Raw genomic sequence first — 27,740 nt, forward strand, 5'->3', positions numbered from 1 at the left:
GAAACCGCGCCGGCCGGGCCTGGAACTACAACTCCCAGCGCGCGCGGCCGCCTCTCCTGGACGCTCGGCGATGCCGATTGGCCCCGCCCAGCGGGCGGTGCTAGTGGCGGGGCCGCAGAGCCGGGACGCGGGGAGCCGGTGGCATGGAGACCCGTGCCGCAGACGGCAGCTTCCTGGGCGACTTGGGTACGTGCGGGTTGCCGGGAGCGCGGGGCCGCCTTCGTGAACCGAGAGCTGCATCTGCTTACATTCGCCTCGAGCAGGGACGAACCCGCTCCGAGGGGTCGTCAGGGGCGTCTGGCTGGGCCCGGGTCGGAGGGCCGTGTCTTTAAAGGAGCAGGTCCGGGGGTCCCATGCAGCTCAGACTTGGTTTCTGCGTCCGGCTCCTGGTCCCCTGCCGGCCGGGTCATCCTCGTGACTTCAGAACCGGAGACCCACCGGAGCGCTGCGCACCGTGGGGAGGATGCGGGAGTGTGCGTGGTCATTGCCAGGTTCCGAGGGGAACCTAGGAAATGCCCACGCGGGACCACTCGTAGGGCAGCCCTGGCACGGGCCCGGGGTGGGAGCTGGACCGTCTTCCAGGCGCCCTGTGGGAAGGTCGTGCGCAGGGTCGTTCGCATGCAACGGATACACCCAGGAATCCAATCCAGAAGGAGCATGTGCCCTTGTCGCACTGTGTGAGACATGCGACCTCGGTTCTTAACTGAAGCTTCTTTACCGTTTGGGCAACCCGAGAATAAAATGGATTCGAGGGCAAAAGGCCATTCTTTGGGGAAGCAAACTTTCCCGCCTACGGAGTAATTCTAGGGCAGATGAGCAGTGAAAACACTTCCAAAGCCTGCAAAGAAAAAAATAATCTATAAAGTGTTTTTACACTGATAAAAAAAATGTAGTGCGAATGAAAGTGAGAAGTCTTATGGGTTAATTTAGCTTAAGACGAAGTGCAGTCCTAGCAAAGCTATTTTAGTTGATTTTGCAAAACAGCCCCCTGCCACAGGATCAAAGGCATTTAATAAGCATCTCTGTTTTTACTTGGCATTCCACCCCAGGCAGGCACAGGGCTTTGACCCTGCCAGTGTGTGCTGTGTTTGGTTGGTTCACCATGGAAGCCTTTTAAACACATTTTAATATTTTTGTTCATGTACAAGGTTCAATAGCATAGCATCACTTCCGAGTATGTTTTTTGTATAGTTTAAGGAATGTATCTTTAGAAGAAAAACATATTCTAAACTAATGGACGCACAGTTTCAGGGGTTCGTGGCTACTTTTGACATTGTCATTGTTTAATTTCATATATTTCTCTCAAAATACATCCTGCTGACAGTTTTATTCTCAACACTAATGAATAAGCTCAATGTGTTGAATCCAGAGCTACACTGCTATCCCAGCAGAAGTAGAGGCCCATCATAGGAACTTTAACGCATTTTATCATTCTGATCTCAAATTCTATACATGTGGTATACTCTAACCAAACCGTGTAGCTTTATTTTTTTTAATTAAAAATTTTTTTTATTGGAGTATAGGTGCTTTACAATGTTGTGTTAGTTTCTACTGTACAGCAAAAGTGAATCAGCTATACGTATACATATATCCCCTTTTTTGTATTTCCTTCCAATTTGGTCACCACAGAACACTGAGTAGAGTTCCCTGTGCTATATAGTAGGTTCTCCGTAGTTTTATTATTATTTTTTAATGAATTTATTTATTTAATTTAATTTTTTTTGGCTGCGTTGGGTCTTCGTTGCTGCGTGCGGGCTTTCTCTAGTTGCAGTAAGCGGGGGCTACTCTTCGTTGTGGTACGTGGGCTTCTCACTGCGGTGGCTTCTCTTGTCGCGGAGTACGGGCTCTAGGTGCACAGGCTTCAGTAGTTGTGGCTCGTGGGCTCTAGAGCGCAGGCTCAGTAGTTGTGGTGCATGGGCTTAGGTGCTCTGCGGCATGTGGGATCTTCCCGGACCAGGGCTTGAACCCATGTCCCCTGCATTGGCAAGCGGATTCTTAACCACTGCGCCACCAGGGAAGCCCTGTAGCTTTATTTTTAATATAACACCTCACAGAGGTAAATGTTGCAGTCTTATAATATGGCCTTATCAATAAGAACCAAGAATTTAGGGCAAGTCACACCCTAAAGTGAATCAGTGTTTGTTACTTAGCAAATGTAATTCATATCATTATTGACCCTAGGTTGTGTCTATTTGTAAAGTTGAAAACGTGACTCTCGTCGTATTCAGCATCTGTGCTCAAGGGCTTCTGACTGGGAAGCAAGAGGTTGGCAGAAGATGAAAGGGTGCCTTAGGGATCTGGGCTCTAAGCAAGGTGAGCTGCTGGTGTTCTTCAGTTATCCTCAGCCAAGAAGTCTAACCAGTTCATTGGCCTCTGGGGTGTTGGGAAGATGGGATGGAGAGAGAAAAGGAGAGGTAGCCCCTGGGACCGTGATGAGAGCCACTGAGCTGCTTTGCTGTGGGCCAGGCGCTGGCCACTGAGCCCTGTGACAGTTGCAGGACAGTCATCATTATCGATTAACTTAGAGGTGAAACTGAGTTCGCATAGCTAGGGAGTCACAAAGCTGAGGTTTTAACACAGGTGGTTCTTTTTTGTTTCGTTTCTTTTTGTTTTGCTTGTTTTATGTTAAAAATGCTTTTGTCCTTCCTATCAGATAGGTTCATCTGTAATCAATTTGTAGGGCTGCCTGGAGCGCTGAGCTGGTTTTGTGACTGGGATGGATGAACCATGTCCGCTGTGGGTTCTCAGGGGACTGGGGAGCACTGCTACCAGCCATCATCTCTGTACTATAGCACCTTTTGGGCTCTGAGAAATGTCTTTGCCTCCAGGGGTCCACAATCAGGATGGTAGACTGATCTGAGTCCCCGGGCCCGGGAACCTATATCCAAGTTCATCCTTTTGTTGAGTCTGTGGAATTTGATTTTTTTTTTTTTTTTTTTGCTGTGCTGCGTGGCTTGCGGGATCCTAGTTCCCCGACCAGGGACGGAACCTGGGGCCCTGGCAGTGAGAGCAAGGAGTCCTATCCACTGGACTGCCACGGAATTCCGGAATTTGATTTTTTAAACATAGAATTGTATGGAAAGTACTTTGAGAGATCTAGATAATCAGTGCCCTGGCTGGGAGGTCAACTTCCTTAAAATCTTCTCAAATCGTGCTTCTGTTTCTGCCTTAGCGAAAGCTGCATTCTAGAAGTGTCTAGATGTGTCCTTTAGTGGAGAAGCCTCTGGGCACTATATTACACTGCTAATAACACCGTTTGAAGGAAATTAGGCTGATTTTAACACCAGCTGCGATTCCGAGTAGTCACTGCGGCCAGGAGTGGCTGCCGACTATGGCAGTACAAGTGAGTTTTGATTTTTTTGGTATAACCCTCCTGCCCTGGTCATCAGCACCGTGGGGTGGGAGGGAGGCAAGGGGAGGGGTTGGGTGGCAGAGAATTGGATAAGCGGTTAGTAGGGGCTGCTGAGTGAGGGCGAAAGTTGGATTCGGGCGTTTCTCATTAAGCATGTTTAGGAAGATCTTTCTTTCCTTTTCCCTGGCTGTCTGCTGCTTCGGTAACCTCTTCCCACTTTTCTCTTTTGCTTTCACTTGTTCTCTTTCACTTTCCTTTTGCCTCTCCTAACTGAGCTTTGACTGTCTTGTCCTTGTAGGAAAGTAAACCTTTTCTCTTTAATTTTTATCACATTTAACAGATCTTAAAACCACGTATGCCAACCTCAAGTTTACTGACAAACAGTATTTGGGGTATTCATAATTAAAACACTGAAATAGAACTTGTTGAAAAATCTCTTCAAGAGTAACAAAATTCTCAGCCCCAGTTTCTAAATAAGTGTTTCTACATATAAAAATGATTTCCATTTTCCCTGAGAATCAAGGTGACTGGTAATATCAAGCTCACTGAACTTTAATTCGGACAGCACGTTAAAGATGGGTGGTCACCACAAAGCATTTATTAAGCACCACCTGTGCCAGGCACTTTGCATGTATTGTGTCTTTGGTCCTTGCAGCATCCTCTGGAGCAGGTCTGTCATTCTTAGGTGCTGGTTTCTTTGTCCTTGTGGGTTTTTGCCCCTATTTTGTTTTTTCACTCTTTACTGTCAGATGGATGGGTGCACTTTGCCATGATTTCTAGATCCTTTTAGCTCTTCAATTTGTTTTTGCTTTGTACACACAAATCCTTGGCCTTCTGGGACCTTGGGGGACAAGTCACTCGGGACCCCTGACTTTCCCGAAAGCTGAGTTTAGCCCGCTGAGAGCAGTCCTCAAAACACCAGCTCCACTGTGGCTTCAGCAGCTGCTCCTGGTGGCTACATCTGCACACAGGTGCCCCACGGGCATGGATGGGGTATGGGGAGGCTATCCATCATCATTTCAAGAATATTTATTTACTGGGGTATTTGGGGAGAAGGGCTTATTTCAGAGCTGCAGCTGTGGCCGAGAAGGACATGTCTGCAGCGAGGGCCCTGGGCCCCCCTTCATGACATACCTGGAGCAAGATTCCTGGCCCAAGCAGCATTGAAGGGTGCCTGGTGGATACTGAGCACGTTGGATCCACTTGTGGTGTAGGTGTTCTCCGTGGCGTCTGGAAAACACTCTTTGTTTGAGCGGGGCTGCTGTGTGGAGGGGCCCCTGGCTGGGGGAGGAGCGGTCAGGGTCAGGGTCTGCACAGGGGTCGGGTTCTAGACTCTGGACAGAGTAGGGCCGATGAGTGCTCCGCTCTGCATGTGGAATGGGAGCCCGGCAGGCCCTGCACGTCGCAAGGCCAGGCTCTCCAGGAGGGCCGGTGGGGCCTTGGCTGAGAGCTGCGGTTTGGGCTCAAAGAGCAGGATTCTGGGCTCTGGATGACTAAGCAGGATGCTGGTAAATTGGCTCTCTGGAGAAAAAAGGGGGGAAAAAAAAAAAAAAAAAAGGAAACCTGATCTGATTTTCTGCTTTCCCTGGTGTAAATACTCACCCCACGCTGATTTCAGCTCCCAGTTTCCGCCTGGCGGAATTGCTGAATATTGAACAGTCGGCCAGGGGAGCTGGTCTGGAACACCCACTGCTGGACACGCGTAGTGAAGGCGGGTGCCAGGGCCAAGGGGCTGGGACTCCATGCAGGGGACTCATGCGGGATCCAGATGCTGGAGCCGGAGTCCCAGGTGGGGCTTTGGAACATGACAGGCAGTAGAACTGGAGGCTGGGACCCAAACAGGACCAGCAGAAATAGAATGATGCTAACAATCCCATCATGGTCATAGTGTGTGCTGTCGTCGTACACTTGCCTGGCACCGTGCCAGTCATGCCCAGCAGGATTTCACTGTCATTACCGCCACCCCAGGGGACTAGGCAAGAACATCGCCATTTTATATGAGAGAAAGCTGAGGCTTAAAAAAAATTGATGTGTAATTGAAAACTGAGGCTTTGAGAGGATAAGTGATGTGCCCCAGGTCACAGGGCTAAAGGACAGACAGACGTTGGACTCATGAGCTGGGTGGTTCCTGAGGCTCCTCACCATGTATCCCGCTCCCAAGGGAAGGCTGACGCTGAACCACTTGAAGTGTTCAGCTGGGGTTTCTTGATTCCCGAAGGCTGGGCCTGGGCCAGGCAGGGCCAGCCCTCAGATGTGAGAGTGTCAGGGCCCGGCCAAGGTACACAGGGGTGTCGGGTTGGGAGTCAGCAGGTGCACATCTGGTGCTCAGGCTGGATCAGTCAGGTCAGGCAGGGGTGCAGAAAAGTGGCAGAAATGTTCTCAAGCGTCTGTCATTCCTTCTCGGGGTGACCTTGCACTTGTCCGGTAGAAGATCCTGTAGGTGGTGTCGGTGAGACTCTAGTTTTGCAGATGACGGTTTTCACTTAGTCCTTCGTGAGCTTGGCTTGCCAGCAGCCACTCAGCAGAAGGCGTGACACAGGTATCTCCGTGACCTTGAACCGAAGCATGGGCAGGAGGCAGGAGGGGCCTGGGCGCTGCTGTCTGCCCTGCAGCACCAGCGCCCTGGTGCTCTGTCTTCTGGGGACTGCAGCCTGGGCTCTGCTACAACAAACTCCTGTTTAATTGATGCCCTGGCCCCTGGCATGGCCGGAGTGGGCAAGGCCAAGGTGTGGCCCAGGTCAGTGTCAGGGCTGGGCAGGCCTGTAAGGGGCCGGTAGTGGGGTGTACTCTGGCGGGGGCAGACCCAACTGCAGTAGAAGTTTTCCAGCAAGTAGAACAGGCTTCTGGAGAGTCTATTTATTTGATACCTGTGTGTCAGGCGCTGTGCTGGAACAGGAGGTCGGCGGCTGCGGTCCTGTCCTAAAGATGCTCATGGAAGGACAGAAGAGGCGTGAAATCAGGTGCAGCTGTGTGTACAGAGGTGGCTTACAGGAGGGCATGGGTGGGCAGGCTGCAGGCTGGAAGGCTTCCTGAAGGCGCTAAGACTCAGTCTCGGTGGGGAGGATGGAGAGTGGGGGGCTGAGTGGGGCACAGCACCCCCAAAGGCACAGGCCCTGGACCACCCGACCCTATGTCAGCTACATGAAGCTCAGTGTAATTGGAGACAAGGGTGTGTGTGTGTGAGGGTGGTGATGGGAGGGTGTGGGGGGAGACTGGAAAATGGGGCTGGGACTCCATCCTGGAGGGTCAGTTTGCCTGGCTTGCAAAGGAGTGTGGATGTTTTTCTGGAATCAGGAGCAATCTAAGGGTCCTGAGCAGGCCCCCCATGACCCGCTGATGACCTAGCTGCATTAGGGAGGGGGCGAGGGGAGGGGGTTCTGGGGCAGGGGAGCACCAGAGGGGGCTGTTGACAGGATGAAGGGAGGGAGGGTGACGGGAAGGGGGTGCTAGGGGACCACTTATGTGGCAGGATTGGGATTTAGGGGAAGGCTCATCCCCGAGGGAACTTGCCAGAGGGAGGGTCTCAGGTTTCCAGGGCGGCCCCTCTCCCAGGGGGATGGTACAGGGGTGGGGGCATCTGGTCACAAGTGGGGTCCAGGCACAGGGCCAGAAACAAAGCCTGAGGTCAGTGGGTTGGCTAATGTACAGCGTTTTCCTGCCTCTGTTCCCTGCTAGCAGATGTCTTTTTGCTTTAAAGTTGATAAGTACATGTGAGCCGTCCCCCGTCTTCTCTCTGGTGGGGGGTCGTGGGAGGGCGTCGGGGGTGGATGCCTCTGAGCTTCCCACTGAGGACCAGCGCTCCTTCATGCAGCTGCAGCCCCGTGGGCCACCAGGCACCCCGTGTTCTTTATCTCTGGGGTGGCTCTCCCCTCCCCCTGTGCTTCTCGGGGTGTCCAGAGGCCATTGAGGCTACCACCTCCCCCTGACCCCCACCTCCCACTGTAAAGGTGTCTCCCCAATGACATCCTGTGGTTGGTACCGGCTGTCGGTGACAACCTCCCCCATCTCCAGGGCCTCCTCCATCTTTGTTACTTCTTTACAATAATTTTTAGGGCTTCCCTGGTGGCGCAGTGGTTAAGAATCTGCCTGCCAATGCAGGGGACACGGGTTCGAGCCCTGGTCTGGGAAGATCCCACATGCTGTGGAGCAACTAAGCCCGTGTGCCACAACTACTGAGCCTGTGCTCTAGAGCCTCTGAGCCACAGCTACTGAAGCCCGCGTGCCTAAAGCCCATGCTCCAGACTTCCCTGGTGGTGCAGTGGTTAAGAATCCACCTGCCAATGCAGGGGACATGGGTTTGAGCCCTGGTCCAGGAAGATCCTACATGCCGCAGACCAACTAAGCCCGTGCGCCACAACTACTGAGCCTGTGCTCTAGAGCCTGTGAGCCACAACTACAGAGCCCGCGTGCCACAACTACAGGAGCCCACGCGCCTAGAGCCTGTGCTCTGCAACACGAGAAGCCACTGCAATGAGAAGCCCGCGCACCGCAACGAAGAGTAGCCCCGACTCGCCACAACTAGAGAAAACCCACGTGTAGCATCGAAGACCCAACGCAGCCAAAAATAAAAATTAATTAATTAATTAATTAAAAACGTGACCTTTAAAAAACATAATTTTTAAAGTTTTAATTGTGGCCAAAATCAAAGAAATGGTCAAGATGGTAAATTTTAAGTGTGCAGTTCAGCAGTATTAACTACATGCACATTTTGGTACAACAGAGCTCCAGAATTTTTTCATCTTACAACACAGGAAACTCTGCACCTATTCACCTTCCCATTTCTCCCCTTCCCCACCCCCGGCAGCCACTATTCCATTTTCTGTCTACGACTTTGATTCTAGGAACCTCATATAAGTGGAATTGTACAGTATTTGTCTTTTGTGACTTGCTTATTTTACTGAGCATCATGTCCTCAAGGTTCATGTACGTTGTAGCCTGTGACAGAATCTCTTTCGTTTTTAAGGCTGAGTAATAAATATTCCATTGTGTGTATATATCACATCTTCTTTATCCTTTCATCCCTCCGTGGACACTTAGGTTGTTTCCATGTCATGCCTATTGTAAATAATACAGCAGTGAATAGGGGTGCACATATCTTATCGAGTTAGTGTTTGCATTTTCTTAGGATAAAAACTGCTGGATCGTATGGTAGTTCTGTTTGAATTTTTGAGGAACCAGAATACTCTTGTCCAGAGTCCTTGCACCACTTTACATTTCCATCAACAATGCACAAGCGTTCCAATTTCTCCACATCTTTGGCAACATTTATTTTTTGTTTTTTGATAGTAGCCATCCTAATTGGTGTGAGGTGGTATCTCACTGTGGTTTTAATTTGCATTTCTCTGATAACTGGTGATGTTGAATACCTTTTCTTGTGCCTGTTGACCATTTGTATATCTTTTTTAGGGAAATACCTATTTAAGTCCTTTGTTAATTTTTTAATTGGGTTATTTATGTTATTGAGTTGTAGGCATTCTTTATATATTCTGATATACATGGTTTACAAATATTCCTCCCTATCCTATAGGTGCCTTTTCACTGTTGACTGTGCTCTTTGATGCACACAGTGCTCTCCTGTGTTATCACACCTGCTGCTTCTGATCTCTGCCCTCAGTTGCTGCTAAGACAACTGCAGCTGATGTTTATTCACTAGAAAATATGGTTCCCAGTAAGTTGCACTTCCTCTATAGACTGGTCATAAGGAGATAGAATTAGATTTTCTTTAAAAAATTTTATGTCCACACTTTATCATTCACATTAGTAATTCCTTCTATTCATTCGTCCCTTATGCACTCAACAAGCTAGTGTCGTGAGCATCTGTTTTGGGCCTCACACTGTGCCAGGTGCTGGGAATAGAGCCAAGCCAGTGATGCCCAGCAGGCTCACTGCAGCCCCGCCTCTTCGGTGATGCTTTCCTGATGGGCTGTCTTGCTTCTAAGTTCCCGTAGCGTGACCTGTTCCACCACTATCGCAGTCGTCCTGTCCTGTTGTTTTGAATTGTTTCCCCACACTCCCCAGCCCATGACCGTGACCTGCTGATTGCCATGTCCATCCGTCTCTGTGCAACGCGGTGGGAGAGGCTGCATCTACCTGCACGGGCTGCTGAGGGATGCTCAGGCCTTCCCTGCACCGCCTTCCTGAGCTGCACTTTCCTCCTTCCTGCAGGACCCAGGACTCGCCCTGCTCTCCTCTTTTTACTCAGTCTGCCCTTGGGGTTCTGCTCCCTCCAGACTGACTTGAGAGTGATCCACAGCTGCTTTCCACTACCCACCCCGCAAGACAGGCATGCAGGCGGCCATTCATCACGACTGGGAGACATACTGGGGTCCCCAAGCTTGGCTTACTTACTTACTCCTGGGACAGTAAGTAAGAAGTTCCCCAAGCTTGGCTTTTATGTTTGTGGGGATCAGATCTTCCTCTGCGTTCCAGTCCTCCCTTCACTCCCCTGGCCCCCCATGACCCCTGTGGGGTCGCACAGTTAGGTACAATGAGGGGGTTAAAATACCACAAATAGACTCCATTTATGGAGCACTTACTCTGTGCTGGGCCCAATGCTAAGTGCTTTTACTTTCATTCATTTAATTTTCATAACCCACCGATGAATGAACTATATTATTATCCCAATTTACAGGTGACAAAACTGACAGTCAGGGAAGCTATTTCTCGCACAAGCTAATAAATGGCCGCGCTGAGTTTTAGCCCTGAGCGGTTTGGCTCTGCGGCTCCACTGCGGGGGTGGGGTAGGGCTGTAGGTCGGCGGCAATGAGGGGATCTCCAAGAGGGGACAGTCATCAACACATAACCCAGGAGGTTATCCATCTGCCAAGGAAATACATTCACCCCAGATACGGTGCGTGAAAGTGCTTCTGATAAGACTTGGGAACCATGTGGTTGATCAGAAGGTTTTCTAGGGAGATGTGATAATAAAATGTAGTTATAATAAAAGGAAACTGCTTATTATGCAGAGGTGTGTAATGCGGTCGTCTGCCGAAGTTGGGGCTTGACAGTAAGGATGTGTCAGCATAATCCAGCACTGTTGTCATTTATGACATTTTAAAAGAGTGTCTAGAAGACTGCCCTGTACCCCAGGTGCTCTGACTGGTGTTGAGAAAACATCCTGTAGTTTCTGCATCTGGGGAGTTTACACTCTGAGTTTGCATGCGTTTGTCTGCACCTGGCTTAAACCATAAAGAAACATCACCCTCACACCACAGGAAGCCTGGCTGTCAGGGCTGCAGGCCCCACGTGACCAGTGACTCACCTGGTGCTTCCCATCCTCAGAGCCGACCTTAGGCCGGTGGTCCGACGGCCACGGCACTTCCCAGCTCGCGTCTAGGCAACATCGGGGGCGAGGGGTGTGTCGAAACTGTGAACGCTCTCAGCAGCCTCTCCCTCATGTGTCGTTCACTGGAGTTGGGTCAGACGTCCTACGGGAAATGGGAATCCTGTGGTTAACTTAGACCGCTTGTCTGGGTGGGATGGATGCACGATACTACTAGTCTACTTCTGCTGCACGGCAGGCAACCAGGTGGGGACCGCAGCACAGTAAGCCCTGCTGGAGGCACAGACGAGGGGCTCACCCAGCACGGATGGGGCTGAGGCTGGGCAAGGCCTCCTGCAAACCTGACCACTGCACTTCAGTCAGGAAAGGAACAAGTAGGCGTTATCTAGGATGAACAGGGAGGGGTGGAAGGTGAGATAGAGAGGCTAGAGGTGGGGAGAGAAGGCGGCTTTGTTCAGAGAGAGAAGTGGTGTCGGTTCTCAAGTGTGGTCCCCAGACCAGCTGCGTCAGCATCGTCTGGGCACTTTTTAGAAACTTAGATTCCCAGGCCCCACCAAGACCCACTCAGCTCTGGGGGTGGGGCTCAGCAGCCTTCGATTTCACAAGCCCTCCAGGCGATGCTGATGGAAGCTCCAGTTTGAGAACCCTTGGCTAAAACATGGGAGGTCAGGGTGCTGCATCTCGTGCACCTGGTTCTCTAGAGCTGAGGGCAGGGGAGGGGGAGAGGTAAGGCATTGTGGAAGAAAGGGGGACTGTTAGAGAATTTTACTCCTTTTGGGGAGAGGAGTCGTGCCTTTGTTTATTTCTCAATCAACACGTTGTTGAATATGTATTTTACGAGGTTGGAATGCAAAAATAAATAATTATAGTTTGAGATGAATGAAAATGAAGAGATAACATACCCAGCTTATAAGCTGCAACTCATGCCATACTTAGAGAAGATTTATAGCTGTAAACGTTTACATTAAAAAAAGAAGAAAGAGCTCAAATCAATAACCTAATAACCTTTCATCTTAAGACACTGGAAATAAAAAAGCAAACTAAACCTAAAGAAAGCAGAAGGAAAGAAATAATAAAGATTAGTGAGAAAATTAATGAAATAGAGAAACAATGCAGAATATCAACAAAACAGAAGTTAGTTCTTTGAAAAGATCAACAAAATTGACAAGTCTTTAGTTAAACTGACCAAGGGTGTGTGGGGGGGGAAAGATTCAAATTACAAAATCAGCAATGAAAGAGGGGATGTTATTATGGACAATACAGACATAAAATGATTATAAGGGAATACAATGAGCAATTGTTTATTAGTCTGCTTGGGCTGCCATACCAGAACACCACAGACTGGAGGCTTAAACAACACGTTTATTTCTGAGGTTCTGGAGGCTGGACGTCCAAGATCAAGGTGCCAGCAGGCTTGATTTCTCCTGAGGCTTCTCTCCTATGCTTGCAGACAGCGCCTTCTTGCATGTCCTCACATGGTCTTTCCTCTGTTCATACTCATCCCTGGTGTCTGTGTGTCCTAATCTCCTCTTCTTATAAGGGCACCAGTCAGATTGGATTAGGGCCCACACTAATGGCCTCACTTTAACTTAATTACTTCTGTAATTAAGTTACATCTCCAAATACAGTCACATTCTGAGGTATTAGGGGTTAGGGCTTCAACACATGGATTTTGTGACAGGGGGCACAGTTCAGTCCATAACAAATTGTATGCCAACAAATTAGATAATGTACATTAAGTGGACAGATTCCTGAAAAAGACACTACCAACTACCAAAGTGGACTCAAAAAAAAAAAAAGTCTGAATAGATTTATAACAAATGAAGAGACTGAATTATTAAAAAAACTTAAATAAATGAAAGCTCAGGCCCAGATGTCTTCACAGATGAATTTGACCAAATATTTAAAGATTTAATACCAATTCTTCATCAACTCTTCCAAAAATTAAAAGAGAGAGTACTTCCCAACTCATTCTGAGTCCAGTATTACTTTGATGCCAAAACCAGACAAATACATCAATCACAAGAAAAATGACACTTATGAATGTAGACCCCCAAATTCTCAAAATATGCACCAACCAAACTGAGCAATGTATAAAAAGATTATACACCATGACCAAGTGGAATTTATCCCAGGGATGCATGGTTGGTTTAACATCTGAAAATCAATCAATGTAATACAGCATTTTGACAGAATTAAGGGAAAAAAGCCAGCCTGATCTTTGCAATAGATGCAGATAAAGTACTTGACAAAATGCAACACCCTTTCATGATAAAAAGACTCAACAAACTAGAAATAGAAGAGAACTTCCTTGACCTGATAAAGGGCATTTATGAAAACCCACAGCTCACATGATGGTTCGTGGTGAAGGACAAAGCTCCAGGACCAGGAACATGGCAGGAGGTGCCTCTCGGCACTTTTGGTCAACGTGGGGCTAGACATTCAAACCAAGGCAGTTAGGCAAGAAAAAGGCATTCAGATTAGAAAGGAAGAAGCAAAGCTACCTCTATCTAAATGCATATGACATGATTTTGTATGTAGGAAATCCTGAGATTTCTGCTAAAATTGAATAATTAAATCAAGTCCCTACTTTGAAGGCTCTCCCAGGCCAGGAGTGGGGACAGTATAAGTGCTGCATTATAGGCATGTAGATGTCAGGGTTGTGGGAGACGTGTCTTCCGGAGAAGGAGCTATTTCAAATGGGTCCACGTGGATGACGTAACATCTAAACAGGAGATGCAGAATGGATGATCGGGGTGGGGGCAAAGGTGGGCTTCTCAGGCAGAGAGAATATATGCAGAGATGCAGGTGTGCAAGGGCAGGGGGCCACAGTGAGCCAGCTGTGTGGCTGGAGAGAGTGGGCTTGTGTAGGGCAGTGGTGGCAGATGGGTCAAGGAGGTGAGCAAGCTCCAGATCATGAAGGACCTTGTAGGCCTCACCAAAGACTTGGACTCCACCCCTGGGCAGTGGGAATCACTCAAGGGTTTTGAGTAGGGGTGTCTGGACCAATTACACCATTGTGTATACAATGGCTTGGGTTTCGTAAAGGGTCCTGGGGTTCATCTGACCTGGACAGAAGTGGCGTGCTCTTAGCACTGCATGTTTTTCTTTCCAGGTTTCTGGGTGGAGCGCACCCCCGTGCACGAGGCAGCCCAGCGGGGGGAGACACGGCAGCTGCAGCAGCTGATCGAGAGCGGGGCCTGCGTCAACCAGGTCATGGTGGACTCCATCACGCCCCTGCACGCGGCCAGCCTGCAGGGCCAGGCGCAGTGCGTGCAGCTGCTGCTGGCCGCCGGGGCCCAGGTAAGCCACCTGCAGCGTGGTCCCCAGACTGATGGGACCAGCTCCAGAGAAAAAGAGGCTTGGGAAGAGTGTTCTGTGTTATGCAACACATGGGAAGAAAGGAAACCACTGCAGGAGGCTGAGAAGGAGAGGAAGGAGGAAACCAGAGTGGGCTGTAGTGGGGCCTGAAGGAGGAGGGAGGGCTGGTCTCCACGGCAACCACACCCTGAGAGGACCGGTGAGGGTGCTCGTGGACCTGGCTGTTGGGAGGTCACTGGTGGTGGAAGAGAAGGCCGGGTTAGCAAAGCGATGGCACGCTCTGCTCTGCACGTGGGCAGGCAGGCTGTGGACACAGAGGCGGACTGCCTAACGGGCTGGCGGGGCCTTGGCGGCAGGAGCCTTTTGGGCTCAGAGAGCAGGATGACTAAGTGGGATGCTGGCAAACTAGCTCTGGAAGAACAGGTAAAAGGAACAAGAACAAGATTCTGATTCGCTGCTTTCCCCTAGTTTATGTACTCACACCACAGCCCATGTGGAGCCCCCAGCATATGGTATCTGGTATCTGGCTGGTAGAATTGCTGGGTATTTACCAGTCGGTTGGGCGAGCTGGTAGGAGCTGCCCTGGGACAGCAGTGCGGGGTGAGGAAGAAGGGAAGGCTGTGTTCTGCTCACTCTTCCCAGAACTCGGCTATGAAGGCGGTTCCAGAGGAAGTGGAACAGGCTTCAGCGTGAACCCAAGTAAACAGCTGAATTTGGACAAATTCTAAGCAGAATCTGCCAGTTTGGGGAGTTGCCTTTTCCTGCCTCATGATTTTCCAACTAGACGAGGCATGTTAAACAGTTTCAGGCACACCTCCTAGCTGAGGCTGGAGTTAAAGCCCGTTTTCACACCCTGCCTGTGCTTATTAGGTGTTGGGGTGGTGGCCGGAGTGAGGCTGAGCTAAAAAAAAGCCCCCAGTTGCACGCCCGCTGTACTCAGGCGGCCAGTAGACATGCCCTACTTTCTATCTCTGAACCCCCTTGCCTGGCACGGCACCTCAGCACGTAATAGAAAACCTAAGAACTTCGAAAAACTACGTGGTGTTTCAAAGATGAACGTGCATCAGGATGAGAAGGCGAGTGGCCTGCACCTTGCCCTCTGATGCTCGTTTCCTCCGCCCCTCAAGGTGGACGCCCGCAACATCGATGGCAGCACCCCGCTCTGTGACGCCTGTGCCTCGGGCAGCATCGAGTGCGTGAAGCTCCTGCTCTCCCACGGGGCCAAGGTCAACCCGCCCCTGTACACGGCATCCCCGCTGCACGAGGCCTGCATGAGCGGTGAGTCGGGTAGCGGTGATAGCCAGGAGGGGAAGCCATCCGCTGGTGAAGCGGGGCTCCCAGGCTGGGTCTGGCTCTTGGTCCGTCAGCCGTGGAATCTGACGCTTTTCCTCCTGGAGATACAGTCCTCACCCAGGGCTGGGGGTTGAAGGCAGGGTTCTATTTCTAGCTGATTCGGTGCCTTTCAGATGCTAACCCTGGAAATGGGTGCCCTCGGCAGCCGCTCACTTAGTGGCTGCTGTCGTTCTGGCCTGCAGGCCCCTGATCTTGTGGGGAGATGAGGCCCAGACGCACCCCCAGGCAGGAACTCTCAGAGGAGCTGAGAGCTGGTCCTCAAGGCTCAGGGTTGCCCTCTGAGAATAGGTGGATTTCAGACGGTGGGAGGATATGGCTGCTTCAGCCTCGCTGGGTCAGACGTGCCCAGCAGAGGAGCTACAACAGGCAGAACTGGAAATTTGGGGTGAGGCCAGCTGGTGGGCAGTGTTTCAGATGACAGACCAGGGAGTTTGGGTTCGACTGTTTTGAGCAAGGTTTGCACACTTGTGTCTTGTGCTTTGGTCGGCGCGGCGTTCGTCTTCGCTGCATTTGTTAGGGTGCGGGGTGTGGGCTCTTCCACGGCTGCACACAGGGCCAGTCTTTGCTGCCCTCACCCCGAATCCCACAGTTAGGTCACCTTGGTCGCCCACAGGCACTGGGAATTGCTACAGACGGCTCTGAAGGTTTTTGAGCAGATGCTGAATGATAAGAACACATCTTTGAAAGGTTCGTTGAGTGGCCATCCCTGTGCAGCGTAGGGGAGGGAAGCTTATCTTTCTTCCTTCACCTATCTTTGGTTCATTGGCCGGGGCCCTGCCGATGAGACTGACAAGGGACCAATTAACAAGAGAAAAACAAGTGGAAGTTAGTGTGTGCATTGCACATACACACGGGAGAGCTCAGGCAAAGGGTGGTTAGAATTGGGGTTTGTGTAGCATCTTAACAAAGAGCAGTAATTCCGTCGAGCAGACACAAGACCAAGGAAAAGGACCATGAGCTTCTAGGGATGATAAGTTATATGAAGGCAAATACAGCGGGGAACTCCTGGGAGACAAAGGCCAGTTAGTAAGATTTGCGGTGTGGACTCCTCTGGTGCCGGCTCTGGGCTGATCAGGGTCTAGAGTTGTCCCTGGTGGTTCACTTCTGTCCTTCCTAGTAGAGACGGGAGGGGACACCTTTATACATTTATGTCCTGCTTTTAGGCAAATGGGGGAAGACAAGAGAGATTTTCTTGTATCTGCTGCTTCTTACTTGTCTTCAGCTCCAAACAGTCCTTATGCCAAAGTGGCACATTTTGGGGTGGCATATTCTGCTGCCCTTCAATACGAAAGGGGGGGCGATATCCTGGAAATGGAGAGGTGAGCTGGGGGCCATCGCAGTGACCCAAGTGCAAAGCTCTTGGAGCCCAGGTGGGATGGATTCATGTGCCGAACTTTGAGGGAAGAATCAATGGGATTTGACGTGAGGGAGAGGAGAGCACGGCGTCAAGACCGACTCAGGGTGAGGAGGAGGCTGGCTGGGGAGTGGGGGGAGGACCTCGTTGTGGGGGGCATGTCCCCCCGAGAAGGGCCAGCGCCCGGTGGTGGAGGTGGGGCTGGGTTTCAGGGCTGGAGTTGGAGAGTCGGTGCCAACAGCCAAGCATGATCAAGGGGTGAGAGAGGATGGAGTCTGGGACGGGATGAAGCCTGACCCCATACCAGAGTTAAAGACCCGGAGACGAGCCGGGAAAGAGGCCAGAAAGGCGTCTGCTGGGAGGGGGCAGGGAACCCGAGCAGTGGGGAAGTTTAGGGAAGTTCATCCAGGCGGCTTGGCGTTCCTGACACAGCTTGGGGGGCAGCTGGAGGTGGGGAGCCCCTTCCTTTTCCCCCGAGGGCTGGAGAGCAGTGAGGAGCCTTCTCTGCGTCCACAGCTGGTGAGCCCAACTTTGTGTTCTCCCAGCATGGGCGCCAGCCGTGCCCTCCCTCCCTTTCTCCCACTGCCTGGTGAGCTCGGGGGGCCACTGAGCTCCCAGGGGAAGGACACCCGCGCCGTGTCCAGGACCCACTGCTCCTGGTCAGGATGCAGGCCCACCTCCCTTCCCTCCTGCTGCCGCCAAGCTTGGGGCTCACCTGCTCCAGCAGCCGCGTGTCTGCCAAGCCTGTTATTTCAAATATATGTGATACGATGCCTTTCCTCCATCTCCATTTCTTTCAAGGAAGTTCTGAGTGTGTGAGGCTTCTTATTGACGTTGGGGCCAACCTGGAAGCGCACGACTGCCACTTTGGGACCCCTCTGCACGTGGCCTGCGCCCGGGAGCATCTGGACTGCGTCAAAATGCTGCTCAACGCAGGTGCGTCATGTTTATACCTGCCCGGCTCACTGCGGGTGCGTTGTGTTCACCTGTGCTGCGAGCTGGCAGAGAGCTGACTGGTGCAGTCAGGTAGCCCAGGTTTGCAGCTGGTTCTCCCACTTGTCAGCTGAGTCCTTGGGCCTCAGTTTCTGCATCTATAAAACCGGACAAATAGAACTTATTTTGCAGGACTGTTGGGAGGATTCGTGATAACATTTCCACAGTACTTGCTGCACAGTAGGTGCTCAACAAACACGAATGATTATTTTTGGCAGCCGCAGGGGATTGTCCCCAAGGCCTGCCTGGTCTGAATCAGGAGATGGGGTCCAGGGGAAGCGGGTCAGTTGCGTCAGGATCCAGGAGGCTGTCAGGTGTCCTAAGGATAGAGAGGTTCCCATGGTGAAAAACAAAAACAAAATAAAAAGAACCCACCAAGAGACTTCCCTCGTGGCGCAGTGGTTAAGAATCCACCTGCCAATGCAGGGGACACGGGTGCAATCCCTGTTCTGGGAAGATCCCACATGCCACGGAGCAACTAAGCCTGTTCACCATAACTACTGAGCCTGCGCTCTAGAGCCTGCAAGCCACAACTACTGAGCCCGTGCACCTAGAGCCCAGGCTGTGCGATAAGAAGCCCGCGCACCACAACAAAGAGTAGCCCCCGCTTGACACAACTAGAGAAAGCCCGCGCGTAGCAACCAAGACTCAACGCAGCCAAAAATAAATTAATTTATTAAAAACAAACAAACAACCTGCCCAACTGAAGCTAGAGTCAGGACCTGTCGACCACAGAAGTTTTAAAATGTAGCCAAAGCGGCTATGGGCAAGGAGTTATTATGAACCCAACTTAAATTTCTTTTTTTTCAAGATTTTCTTTATAAAGTAGGGTCACATCTAATGCATTCTTATTTTTCTTTAATTAATTTACTTACTTTTGGCTGCATTGGGTCTTCGTTGCTGCGCCTGGGCTTTCTTGTGGTGAGCGGGGTCTACTCTTCATTGTGGTTGCGCAGGCTTCTCATTGCAGTGGCTTCTCTTGTTGCGGAGCACGGGCTCTAGGCGTGTGCGCTTCAGTAGTTGTGGCTCGCGGGCTCTAGAGCACAGGCTCAGTAGTTGTGGCGCATGGGCTTAGTTGGTCTGCGGCATGTGGGATCTTCCCGGACCAGGGCTTCAACCTGTGTCTCCTACACTGTCAGGCGGATTCTTAACCACTGTGCCACCAGGGAAGCCCCCAACTTAAATGTTTTGTTGAGGGAACATTTTAGCTCAGCCATCTTGTCCATTCTGGAGGCAACCTAGGGAAAAACCAAAATGGTTCAGAAATAGAGGATGAATTCTTTCTGGATGACGGTCTTTTGAGCATCAGTTATATACAGTTTTCTACTACTGAGTCTTATTCACTTTAACATGCCACTCTTAAGTCTTTTCAGTGAACACGCTTCATTTTGTGTAAGGTTAGTCACTGGGGTAGTTTTTGTTTTTTATGCAAAGATTAAATATCTAGATTAGAAACAGTGGGTCTTCCAGCCGAGTTGCTCATGATGGGATGGTTGGATCCCGTTTTTGCCAACGGCATCTACCTATTGTTCCTGTTGAGATTTTTTTTTTTTTTTTTTTGTCGGTATGCGGGCCTCTCACTGTTGTGGCCTCTCCCATTGCGGAGCACAGGCTCCAGACGCGCAGGCTCAGCGGCCGTGGCTTACGGGCCCAGCCGCTCCGCGGCATGTGGGATCTTCCCGGACCAGGGCATGAACCCGTGTCCCCTGCATCGGCAGGCGGACTCTCAACCACTGCGCCACCAGGGAAGCCCTGTTGAGCTTATTAAAATAAAAATTTCATAGCACAGCCACCCTCTGCGGGGCGCCTGGCGTGCACGTGTGCAGCACACCTTCATCTGTTTTCTCTCTGGTTCCTTTCTCGTGGTTGGAGGGGGGAAGATCAAGTGAGTGGTGTAACCCACTGTCCTTTCCGTGTCCTGAGGACCCTGTGTAAGTGATGACTCCTTTGTAAGAAGTAGGAAAGCAGCTCCCCTCGACCCCTGGGTGATGGAGTTTCCTGGTTCAGTAACCGAAAGGATCAGAACTAGAGCAGATTTCAGGGTCTCTCTGACGCGGGGGGCTCAGCAAGGTCAGCAAGAACTCACCTCCTCTGAATCTTACATCTCTGCCTTCCTCACCGTTCCCTTTATCCCACGCCTGGCATCCCTAGTAGGGGAGAAATGGCTGCAGCAGCAGAGTTTGGCTAAAATGCAGATTCTTGACTCCTGAGGCTTCTGATGGCTTCTTCCCCTCAGAAGAGCGAAACTCCCCCCTCACACCTCCTCCATGTCCCATCGGCCTGAAATGGGTTCGTGTCCAAACCTTATCCCATCCCTTTGGCTGGATTGTGCCACATTCTGAGCGGCTGGGGTCTGGGTTGAGGAGAGGGATTCACCCAATCAGGGCCCAGCCCTGCCCCAAGACCTCTGCCCCGGGACCCCTGCCCCACACCGCAGGGTGCAGCTCCTGGGTGGGAGGCAGCCATGATGTCCACGATGGCCTTAAGCAGGGGATCTGGTGGTTACAAAGGGAGTTTCCATCCCCTGGGAGTGAGGGCTGAGGAGATTTCCCCTGGGGCAGGATCCTGAGGTGTCAGTGTCTACCACCAGCTCCAGATTTCATCCCTGATTCTGTTGTAATCTCAGATGGTCTCCTTGACACCTCTTCCTAGATCACATGCATTCTTTTTTTCTTCTTAAAGAAAACTACTTTTTAACTATGGAAAATCTCAAATATACAGAAAAGTAGAGAGAAGAGGACAGCATATGCTTTATTTTTAGAGTAGTGATTTGTCACTTTTTGCTGGAACAGCTAATGAAAGCTATGGACCACATCTCTAGAAAAATATGCGTGCAGGTTCTTTTGCACGCGATTTTGGAGAGGGTCCTGGCCCCGCAGGAGGAGCAGAGCCGTCGGGGCCACGTGGTGCCCCCCGGGGTGGACTCAGAGGCTTTCTGTTGGCAGCAAGGTCAAGATGCCAAGCTGTGGATTATTTTTGCAGAGGATTGCGGCCAAGGGGGTGAAAGTCCAGTTATTTCTGGTGAGGTAACTTTTAATCTGGTCCCCGGCAGTAAATATTTAACCGTGCTGGGAGCGTTCAGAAGGGGCGTCCACCTTCCCAGCAGTGCTGGTCCCTCACGTCTCTGCTGTTGTCTCACTGAGCAAATCCCAAGACCCTGTGCTTGCCACCCCTTCCCGGGCATTGCGCTGGGTTCTATTTTTATATATATGTATATTCAAAATGTTTTTTATTGGAGTATAGTTGATTTACAATGTTATGTTAGGTTCAGGTGTACAGCAAAGTGAATCAGTTATACATATATATATATCCATTCTTTTTTAGATTCTTTTCCCATATAGGCCATTACAGAGTATTGAGTAGGGTTCCCTGTGCTATACAGTAGGTCCTTATTAGTTATCTATTTTATATATAGTATTGTGTATGTGTCAGTCCCAATCTTCCAATTTATCCCTCCCCACTTCCTTTCCCCCTGGTAATCGTAAGTTTGTTTTCTACATCTGTGACTCTATTTCTGTTTTTGTAAATAAGTTCATTTGTATCATTTTTTTTAGATTCTACATATATGCGATATCATATATTTGTCTGTCTGACTTACTTCACTCAATATGACAATCTCTAGGTCCATTTATGTTGCTGCAAATGGCATTATTTCATTCTTTTTCATGGCTGTGTAGTATTCCATTGTATATATGTGCCACATCTTCTTTATCCATTCATCTGTCAATGGACATTTAGGTTGCTTCCATGTCTTGGCTATTGTAAATAGTGCTACAGTGAACATAGGGGTGCATGTATCTTTTTGAATTAGAGTTTTGTCTGGCTATATGCCCAGGAGTGGGATTGCTGGGTCATATGGTAGCCCTATTTTTAGTTTTTTGAGGAACCTCCATACTGTTCTCCATAGTGTCGTGCTGGGTTCTTGGTGGGTGTGTGACAGCCCATCCTTGTTACCTGAGGTTTTACTGAATCCACTCTAATCCTGTTTTGCTTTGAAATCAGGCTTTTGATCACGAGCAAACACTGATCCCTTCTCTCTGACACGTGAATTGAGAATTTTTAAGGCCTAGGTGGCGTCACGTGTTTTGCTGGCTCTGGCTTTTGTCCTCAGTTCCAGGCAATGTCATCGTTAGTCCCATAAAGCCACTTTCTCCCTGGCTTCTCTGTCCCTTCTTTCCTCTGCCCCCCTCCCCATCCAACTGTTCTAATGAGTATCTGTGTGTTACTGGTTGAGACATGAATTTTTCATCGCGGTAAATGGTGTTGTTATAGATTTGACTCTCCTTCCTGTTTGCTCACCCATTCCTGAATTTTCGAGACCCACCCGTGTTGCTCCAGGAAGCTCTGGTCCGTTGTTTCCAGCTTCTGCGGAGATGCCAGCTGCCCTTCTTAATCACCAGCCCTCTCTCTGCGCCCAATCCAGTGATACCAAGGCACATTTTAAACAGATCCCGTTTGTCCCTTGGAACGGTCACCCCGCCAAGCCTTGTGTACCGAGAACCCACAGTGGGCGGGAGGGAAGAGCTGTTCAGTGCTGGTTCTCCTTGACCTTGAGAGTGACTCTGCTTCCCCACCCACCCTTCTCCATCCCTAAAATAGAGACAGCCTCTTTCCTCCCCGATTGGCAAGAATATTGAGAGAATTAATGACCTGAGAGGAAGCCACAGGGACTTTAGATTCTGCAGACTTTGCAACTTATTTTTCATTACAAGTTTAATGTTCAAATTCATATTTGCACTATGACTGCAACACTATAACAATACTTATTCGTATCAGCAATATTGGAAGAAACCCCTGATGTGGTAGATTGGTTAGATTGTGGGGAAAATGCTTCTTTTATTTCATGGGTTGATTTTTACTATTATTTTTGTAATACATATCTGCCAAGTTAAATAATTAGGTAATTTATCCTGCTTCCTAACTGACGGATTTTTTTCCTGAACTGCCGTCTGAGTTTTGACTCTGGGAAGTATGGGAGCTTTTCTTCACGTGTGTTATGTGCTTGCATGCTTGCTATTTTCTTAGCATCACACAGGCCGCTTTAGGAACACAGTTCTTATATTCTGCTAGGGGATTAAAATGATTTTAAGTCAGAGAGCAGAAGTTTTCAAGTATTTTTGAGCTGTGGGACTAGAAAATCTAATAGCCTTATACCCCCTCATTTCCTCTTGTTCTGACCCTCAAAATTTCTTATTACACAGTGACATACTGGTGATCTGATTTTTTTTAAGCCTCACCTTGATAATATTTTATGATTGTGATTTGAATCTGTTATTGGAGGGAATATCTTCACTGATCCTGGGCTCTTTGCTGGCTTCTTGAAAATACTTTTCTCCCATCCCCTCTCTCTTGTAACCTCCTTATCCACTTGGGAGCAGACCTCAAAGAAGTTGGTATTTTCTTAAAAGAAAATTCTGAGGCTCCAGGGGATCCCACTGTATAGAATGGTGACGGCCGTGCCCTAAGAATGGTGTTTTACACAAATCATATTTTTATCAAAATCTCTTATTTTTAAAAAGCGTCTAAAAATGCTGTGTTTAGCTATTACTTGTTTGCATCTTTCTGAATGTCTGCTGTCATCCCGAGAGCGAGGTGGATGGCAGAACTGAATTCACAGTTACTATACTTCCTCTCTATCTGAACTTCAGGGAATTTGGGGGGAACATTCCCTATTTTCCCTTTGAGCTTCCCTTTTGTAAAAGATTTCTTATATTTAATGTTCATTCATTCATACAACACACATTTTTAGAGCCACTGTCCTGTGTACGTGGTGTGTGCGTGCACGTGATGTGTGTGCCTGAGTGCATGTCTGTATCTGAGGTGTGTGCAACTGTGTACCTGTGTGCACATGTGTGTGCCTGTGCGTGTGTGTCTGGTATGTGTCAGTGTGTGTCCATGGTGTGTGTGTGTGTACACATGGAGGACAGCAGGAGAGCTTGAGCAACTCACCTGAGCTTCCAGAGCCTCAGGACCTGGGGACAGACAGCATAGGGCGTTAAAGCAGCCTCTGAACCCACAGGGAAGGTTTCTGTCTTGTTTTTCTTCTTTTTGGTTGTTTCCAGTTATACTTCTTTTTTAGCTCTCTTTTCCTAAGGAAAAATAAAAGGGATCAGTGCTTCTGGATTTTGAAGAAGGTTTTGAAAAGGCTGCAGCAGAGTCTTGATTTGGTTCCTGGGGAGGGGTTGCCGCTTTTGTGTCCTGTGCTCCTTGGTGACGTTTGTTCCTGCTCCGGACCTGCAGGGGCCAACGTGAACGCGGCAAAGCTCCACGAGACGGCGCTGCACCATGCAGCCAAGGTGAAGAACGTGGACCTCATCGAGATGCTCATCCAGTTTGGAGGCAACATCTATGCCCGGGACAACCGGGGGCGGAAGCCATCCGACTACACATGGAGCAGCAGTGCCCCCGCCAAGTGCCTGGAGCACTATGAGAGTGAGTGTGTGTCATTTGTGTGATGCCTGCACTAAGGTCTGCAGGGGAACCTCGTGCAGGAGGGCTTTGTTCTGATCACCTATCAGTTCATCTCTGAGTCAGTCGTTTCTTGACTCAGACTGGGTCCCTATGAGGCCGATGATATAGATGCAGCCCTCACTCTTCAGCAAACAAAGGACAAACCATCTGGCTAAGACAAGACCTCCTCTCTGGGACACATTTTTAAATGAGTTTACATAGAATTACAGTCACAAGAGGCTTTCAAACACTTATCAATTGAAAAAGAGCCCATTTATTCCACATTTTGCCAACCGTACCCAACCAAAATCCATCGTGAGTTTAGAGGCAAATACCATCCACGTCTACTGGGGAAACATTTCCTAGAAGGTGTTTCTTTTCCTGCATTCAAATAATTTGGGGGAGGAAGTAAGTGGGAAAATGAATGTCACTAGTAATTCTGTTTATTTTTCTTTCAGGGAGCTTTGTCTTTCATAATGTTTCATAAGTTGAGAATACTTTCTTTGGTTGATTTATACTTTGATCAAACACAGATGGTCCTAAAGGCAGCCTTCGAGGCCAGGCTCTGCTCTGTACACATTCCTGTGGCCCAGCTGCCAGGGACCTCCAGGCACTTTCCTTCTTTGGCCCTGGTGTCCGTCCCTCGTGAGCTATAGCTCCAGGCTTCATCTTCAGGCCTGTGGCCCTGACCCTCTGCCACCAGGATGTGCATTTGTGGACTGTCTGCCCCTGTGGGTCAGTTCTCCGTGGGTCCCTGTGGCCTGCAGCCATCAGGAGCAGAGCAGAGCCAGCACTGCCCGCCCGAACCCTCCCCCAGCCCTCATTTGTCTGGAAGTTTGACAAACAAGCCTACTAGCTGTAGATTAGTGCTTTGCTGGCAAATCTGTGTGCTGAGTTATAACGTTATGGGGAAAAAAAAAAAATCACAAAACCCCAAAAGCCAAAAGCTCACAAAGTGAAATCCCAGTGGCCATGACCTGAATTCCATTTCCTGATCTTCCATCCTTGGTCCCTATTTGTCCTTCCTGGTCGCCTTCCAGAGAAGGTACTCAGGGTTCAGCCTCTTTTCAGGAAAAGGGAGGTGTTTTCAGTTCCATGTTGGTACTTGTTAAGTTGAAGGATGCTGTGCTTCTTCCTTAAGTTAAGCTAACCTCACGTGCGTCTTGTCCCCTTTTTGCAGAGACACCTCTGAGCCTGTCCCAGCTCTGCAGGGTGAGCCTGAGGAGGGCGGCTGGCGTCAGGGGGCTCGAGAAAATTGCCAGGTTGAACATCCCTCCCCGGCTCATTGACTACCTTTCCTACAACTGAGCTGCAGACACGGGGTCAGGGTGGGCCGGTGACACCGGGCTGCTGGCCTTGCTGAGCCCAGCGTTGGGCCACAGGGTCGCTCTGCCCTGGGTGCCTGAAGCCATGCTGTTGCTGTAGAGAACTGGAGTCTCTCCGGGCCGTCCTGTTTTGTCTTCTCTGCAGACCCTTGGCAGGTGTTTCTGAGGCCCTGGGAAGGCCCTGGGCTGGCCCTCCTGGGACTTCAGTCTAACTCTGGCATCCTCCCGGCCGTGCAGTTGTCTCTCTTCACAGACCTCCCTTGGAGGGATCGTCAGGAAAGACTCTCCCAGGAGCACAAGGGAGCCCGGCGGGGCTGGGGGTCCAGGGCCCTGACGCTGATTCCACACGACCAGGAGGCACCATCTCTGATTCCTTCATCACCAGGTGGCCCTGGGTGTTCAGGAGGAGGACCCGTGCTGAAGAGGGGTGGGGCCCTGGGAGGGGGGGTCCTGACTGCAGCCTGGATGCCACTTTGGGGACAGCCTGCCACTTGGGTGCTGTTTTCTGAAGCCACAGTTGGCACTTTCCAAGACCCACCTGCGCCCAGGTGTACCCATCGCTCAGGGGGCTTTATACAGGTCTTAGTGGGGGAAGCCTCAGGCTTTTTATTCCCCACAATAAGCTCAGTGTTTCTTAGGAAGTTTTTCTTTGAGGTCTTAATTCTTTTAAAAAGTGTATAAAGCAAAAACTTTTAGACACATACGCTGTAACACTTAGGTTTCGTTAACAAGTCTCTAAAGCAACAGGTAAAAGGAAGGCATCTCAGCACATCTTCCCAGGGGTAGTGATCCAATGTGAAGCACTGTTAGGAAGCTCTTCAGAGATTGTTTTTCATCTCTTTCTACAGCTGCCAAATGAATCCTATTGCCACCCTAAGTTTTGCTCATTCCTTGAAGCTCTGCAATTGCAATTGCAATTGGCAGAAGAGGTCGCTGGCACCTGGTGGGTACTGTCAACCGTGGATTTATGCATTTTGTGGATACTTAAGGAACATCTGTTATGCTTCAGGCACTGGCTCAGTGTTTTGAACTGGCTAAGAATGTGACTCACCATCAAGGCAGAGAAAGAAACTGTTTCACAATCTGTTTCTTTAGTAATAGAAACAAGTAATTCTACATGATAAACCAGGAGGTAACATGACGTAGTATGTTTAGACTGCATCTGTCTGCTTAAGATTCTATATCATAGTTTAAAAAACGAACCCAAAACCCGGGAGTTAAACTAGAGGACTTCTGTATAAGTAGTTGAGGTCTATTTGGTTTCAGGGGAAATGGAGAAGGTACCGCTTGTGAACCCTCTTGAGGGTCAAGCCTGAAGCCATCGTCCCCAGAAATGGGACCTCACCAGACTCCCCCAGGAGTGTGGGGAGTAGAGTGAGCGGGGATGGGCCAAGGTCACGCCAGCTGTGCTCACAACCAGAGGCACCTCTTGGCAGGTCTACTTGGGTAGAGCCCAGATCTGGTGGAAAGTTCCACGCTGGCAGCCGTGGGTATTTTCCAGCTCCTCGGTTCTGGCTGTTGTTACAATGGTGCTTCATCGTATGTGGAGATAAGAGCCCCTCCCATTCGGCTGCAGGTGTACATGCCTGTTCTGGGTAAATCAGTGTATCTGCGTGTACTAATAAAATTAAAAAGAGCGTTGGGTTCTGCCCTTTCATCTTTGTAACAGGAACTTGCCTCTAGCCATGACAGTTGCTAACATTTCCACACGCGGAGTGCTCAGGGCAGAATCCGGTCCCCATACTCACTGCTCAATAAAGGTTGTTGGAGAGAGTCCATCCTTGTGTTCACATGGCCCTTTTCTTACGTGGGTGTGTGTGTGTGTGTGTGTGAGCTTCATCCTATGGGAGTCAGAGGGGCCACTGTCATCTCCTCTGGGTTTTAGATGGTCAAGTGATGTCTGTCTCACATTCCCATCTTCCCGCCTCTCTGTCCCTGGTGCTGGTCTCAATGCCACCCACATGCGGAGAGACCCTGCCCAAGGGATCAGATGACTAAGATTCTAGGGCCTCCAGTACCTACCCCTCCCCACCTTTACTGAGATGTAATTGACATAAGATTCTTCAGTCTAGACCCATCCGTAGGGTGAGGCTGAAGACATCTCTCCAGCCCTCTGAGCCTGGGTCTTCCCAGCTGCAGGAGAGGGATCAAAGGTCAGGCTTTGATCATTGAAAGGATGTTGATGATCAACCACTGAATCTTAGCAATGAGAAAATGAGGCCCCGTTAGGCTGAGATGTTTTTGTGAGGCCAAAATTAGGTGATTAGAAGATGCCTTGAAAACTGAGACGTGCTCCTCAAATGTAAAAGT

The 27,740-nt window shown here is 49.8% G+C and overlaps 1 protein-coding gene and 1 long non-coding RNA gene across 5 annotated transcripts in view; one reads left to right on the forward strand and one right to left on the reverse strand.

Annotated features, from left to right (window-relative positions):
* The first annotated feature begins 79 nt into the window (after positions 1-79).
* On the forward strand, positions 80-27,208 carry ASB13 (ankyrin repeat and SOCS box containing 13). 4 transcript variants are annotated; one of them, XM_032624063.1, is made up of 8 exons: positions 112-186; positions 13,750-13,937; positions 15,083-15,233; positions 17,464-17,598; positions 23,896-24,087; positions 25,286-25,317; positions 25,668-25,815; positions 26,279-27,208. In XM_032624063.1, the coding sequence occupies exons 1-8, from the start codon at positions 144-146 to the stop codon at positions 26,287-26,289; spliced, it is 900 nt and encodes a 299-aa protein (XP_032479954.1). In that variant the 5' UTR covers positions 112-143; the 3' UTR covers positions 26,290-27,208. The 4 variants fall into 4 exon arrangements, with proteins under 4 accessions (XP_032479955.1, XP_032479954.1, XP_032479952.1 ...); XM_032624061.1 differs by having other exon boundaries at positions 25,668-27,208; XM_032624062.1 differs by lacking the exon at positions 112-186 and adding an exon at positions 3,160-3,343 and having other exon boundaries at positions 25,668-27,208.
* The window catches only part of LOC116749577, a 31,787-nt gene continuing 22,814 nt past the window's right edge, over positions 18,768-27,740 (reverse strand). The window contains exons 3-4 of the long non-coding RNA XR_004348641.1: positions 23,605-23,744; positions 18,768-18,893 (exon numbers count right to left, since the gene is read on the reverse strand). This is a non-coding gene — a long non-coding RNA (uncharacterized LOC116749577). The remainder of the gene's footprint in view (positions 18,894-23,604; positions 23,745-27,740) is intronic.

The sequence above is a fragment of the Phocoena sinus genome, chromosome 2 (assembly GCF_008692025.1).
Source record: "Phocoena sinus isolate mPhoSin1 chromosome 2, mPhoSin1.pri, whole genome shotgun sequence".
In the NCBI taxonomy this organism is placed as follows: Eukaryota; Metazoa; Chordata; class Mammalia; order Artiodactyla; family Phocoenidae; genus Phocoena; species Phocoena sinus.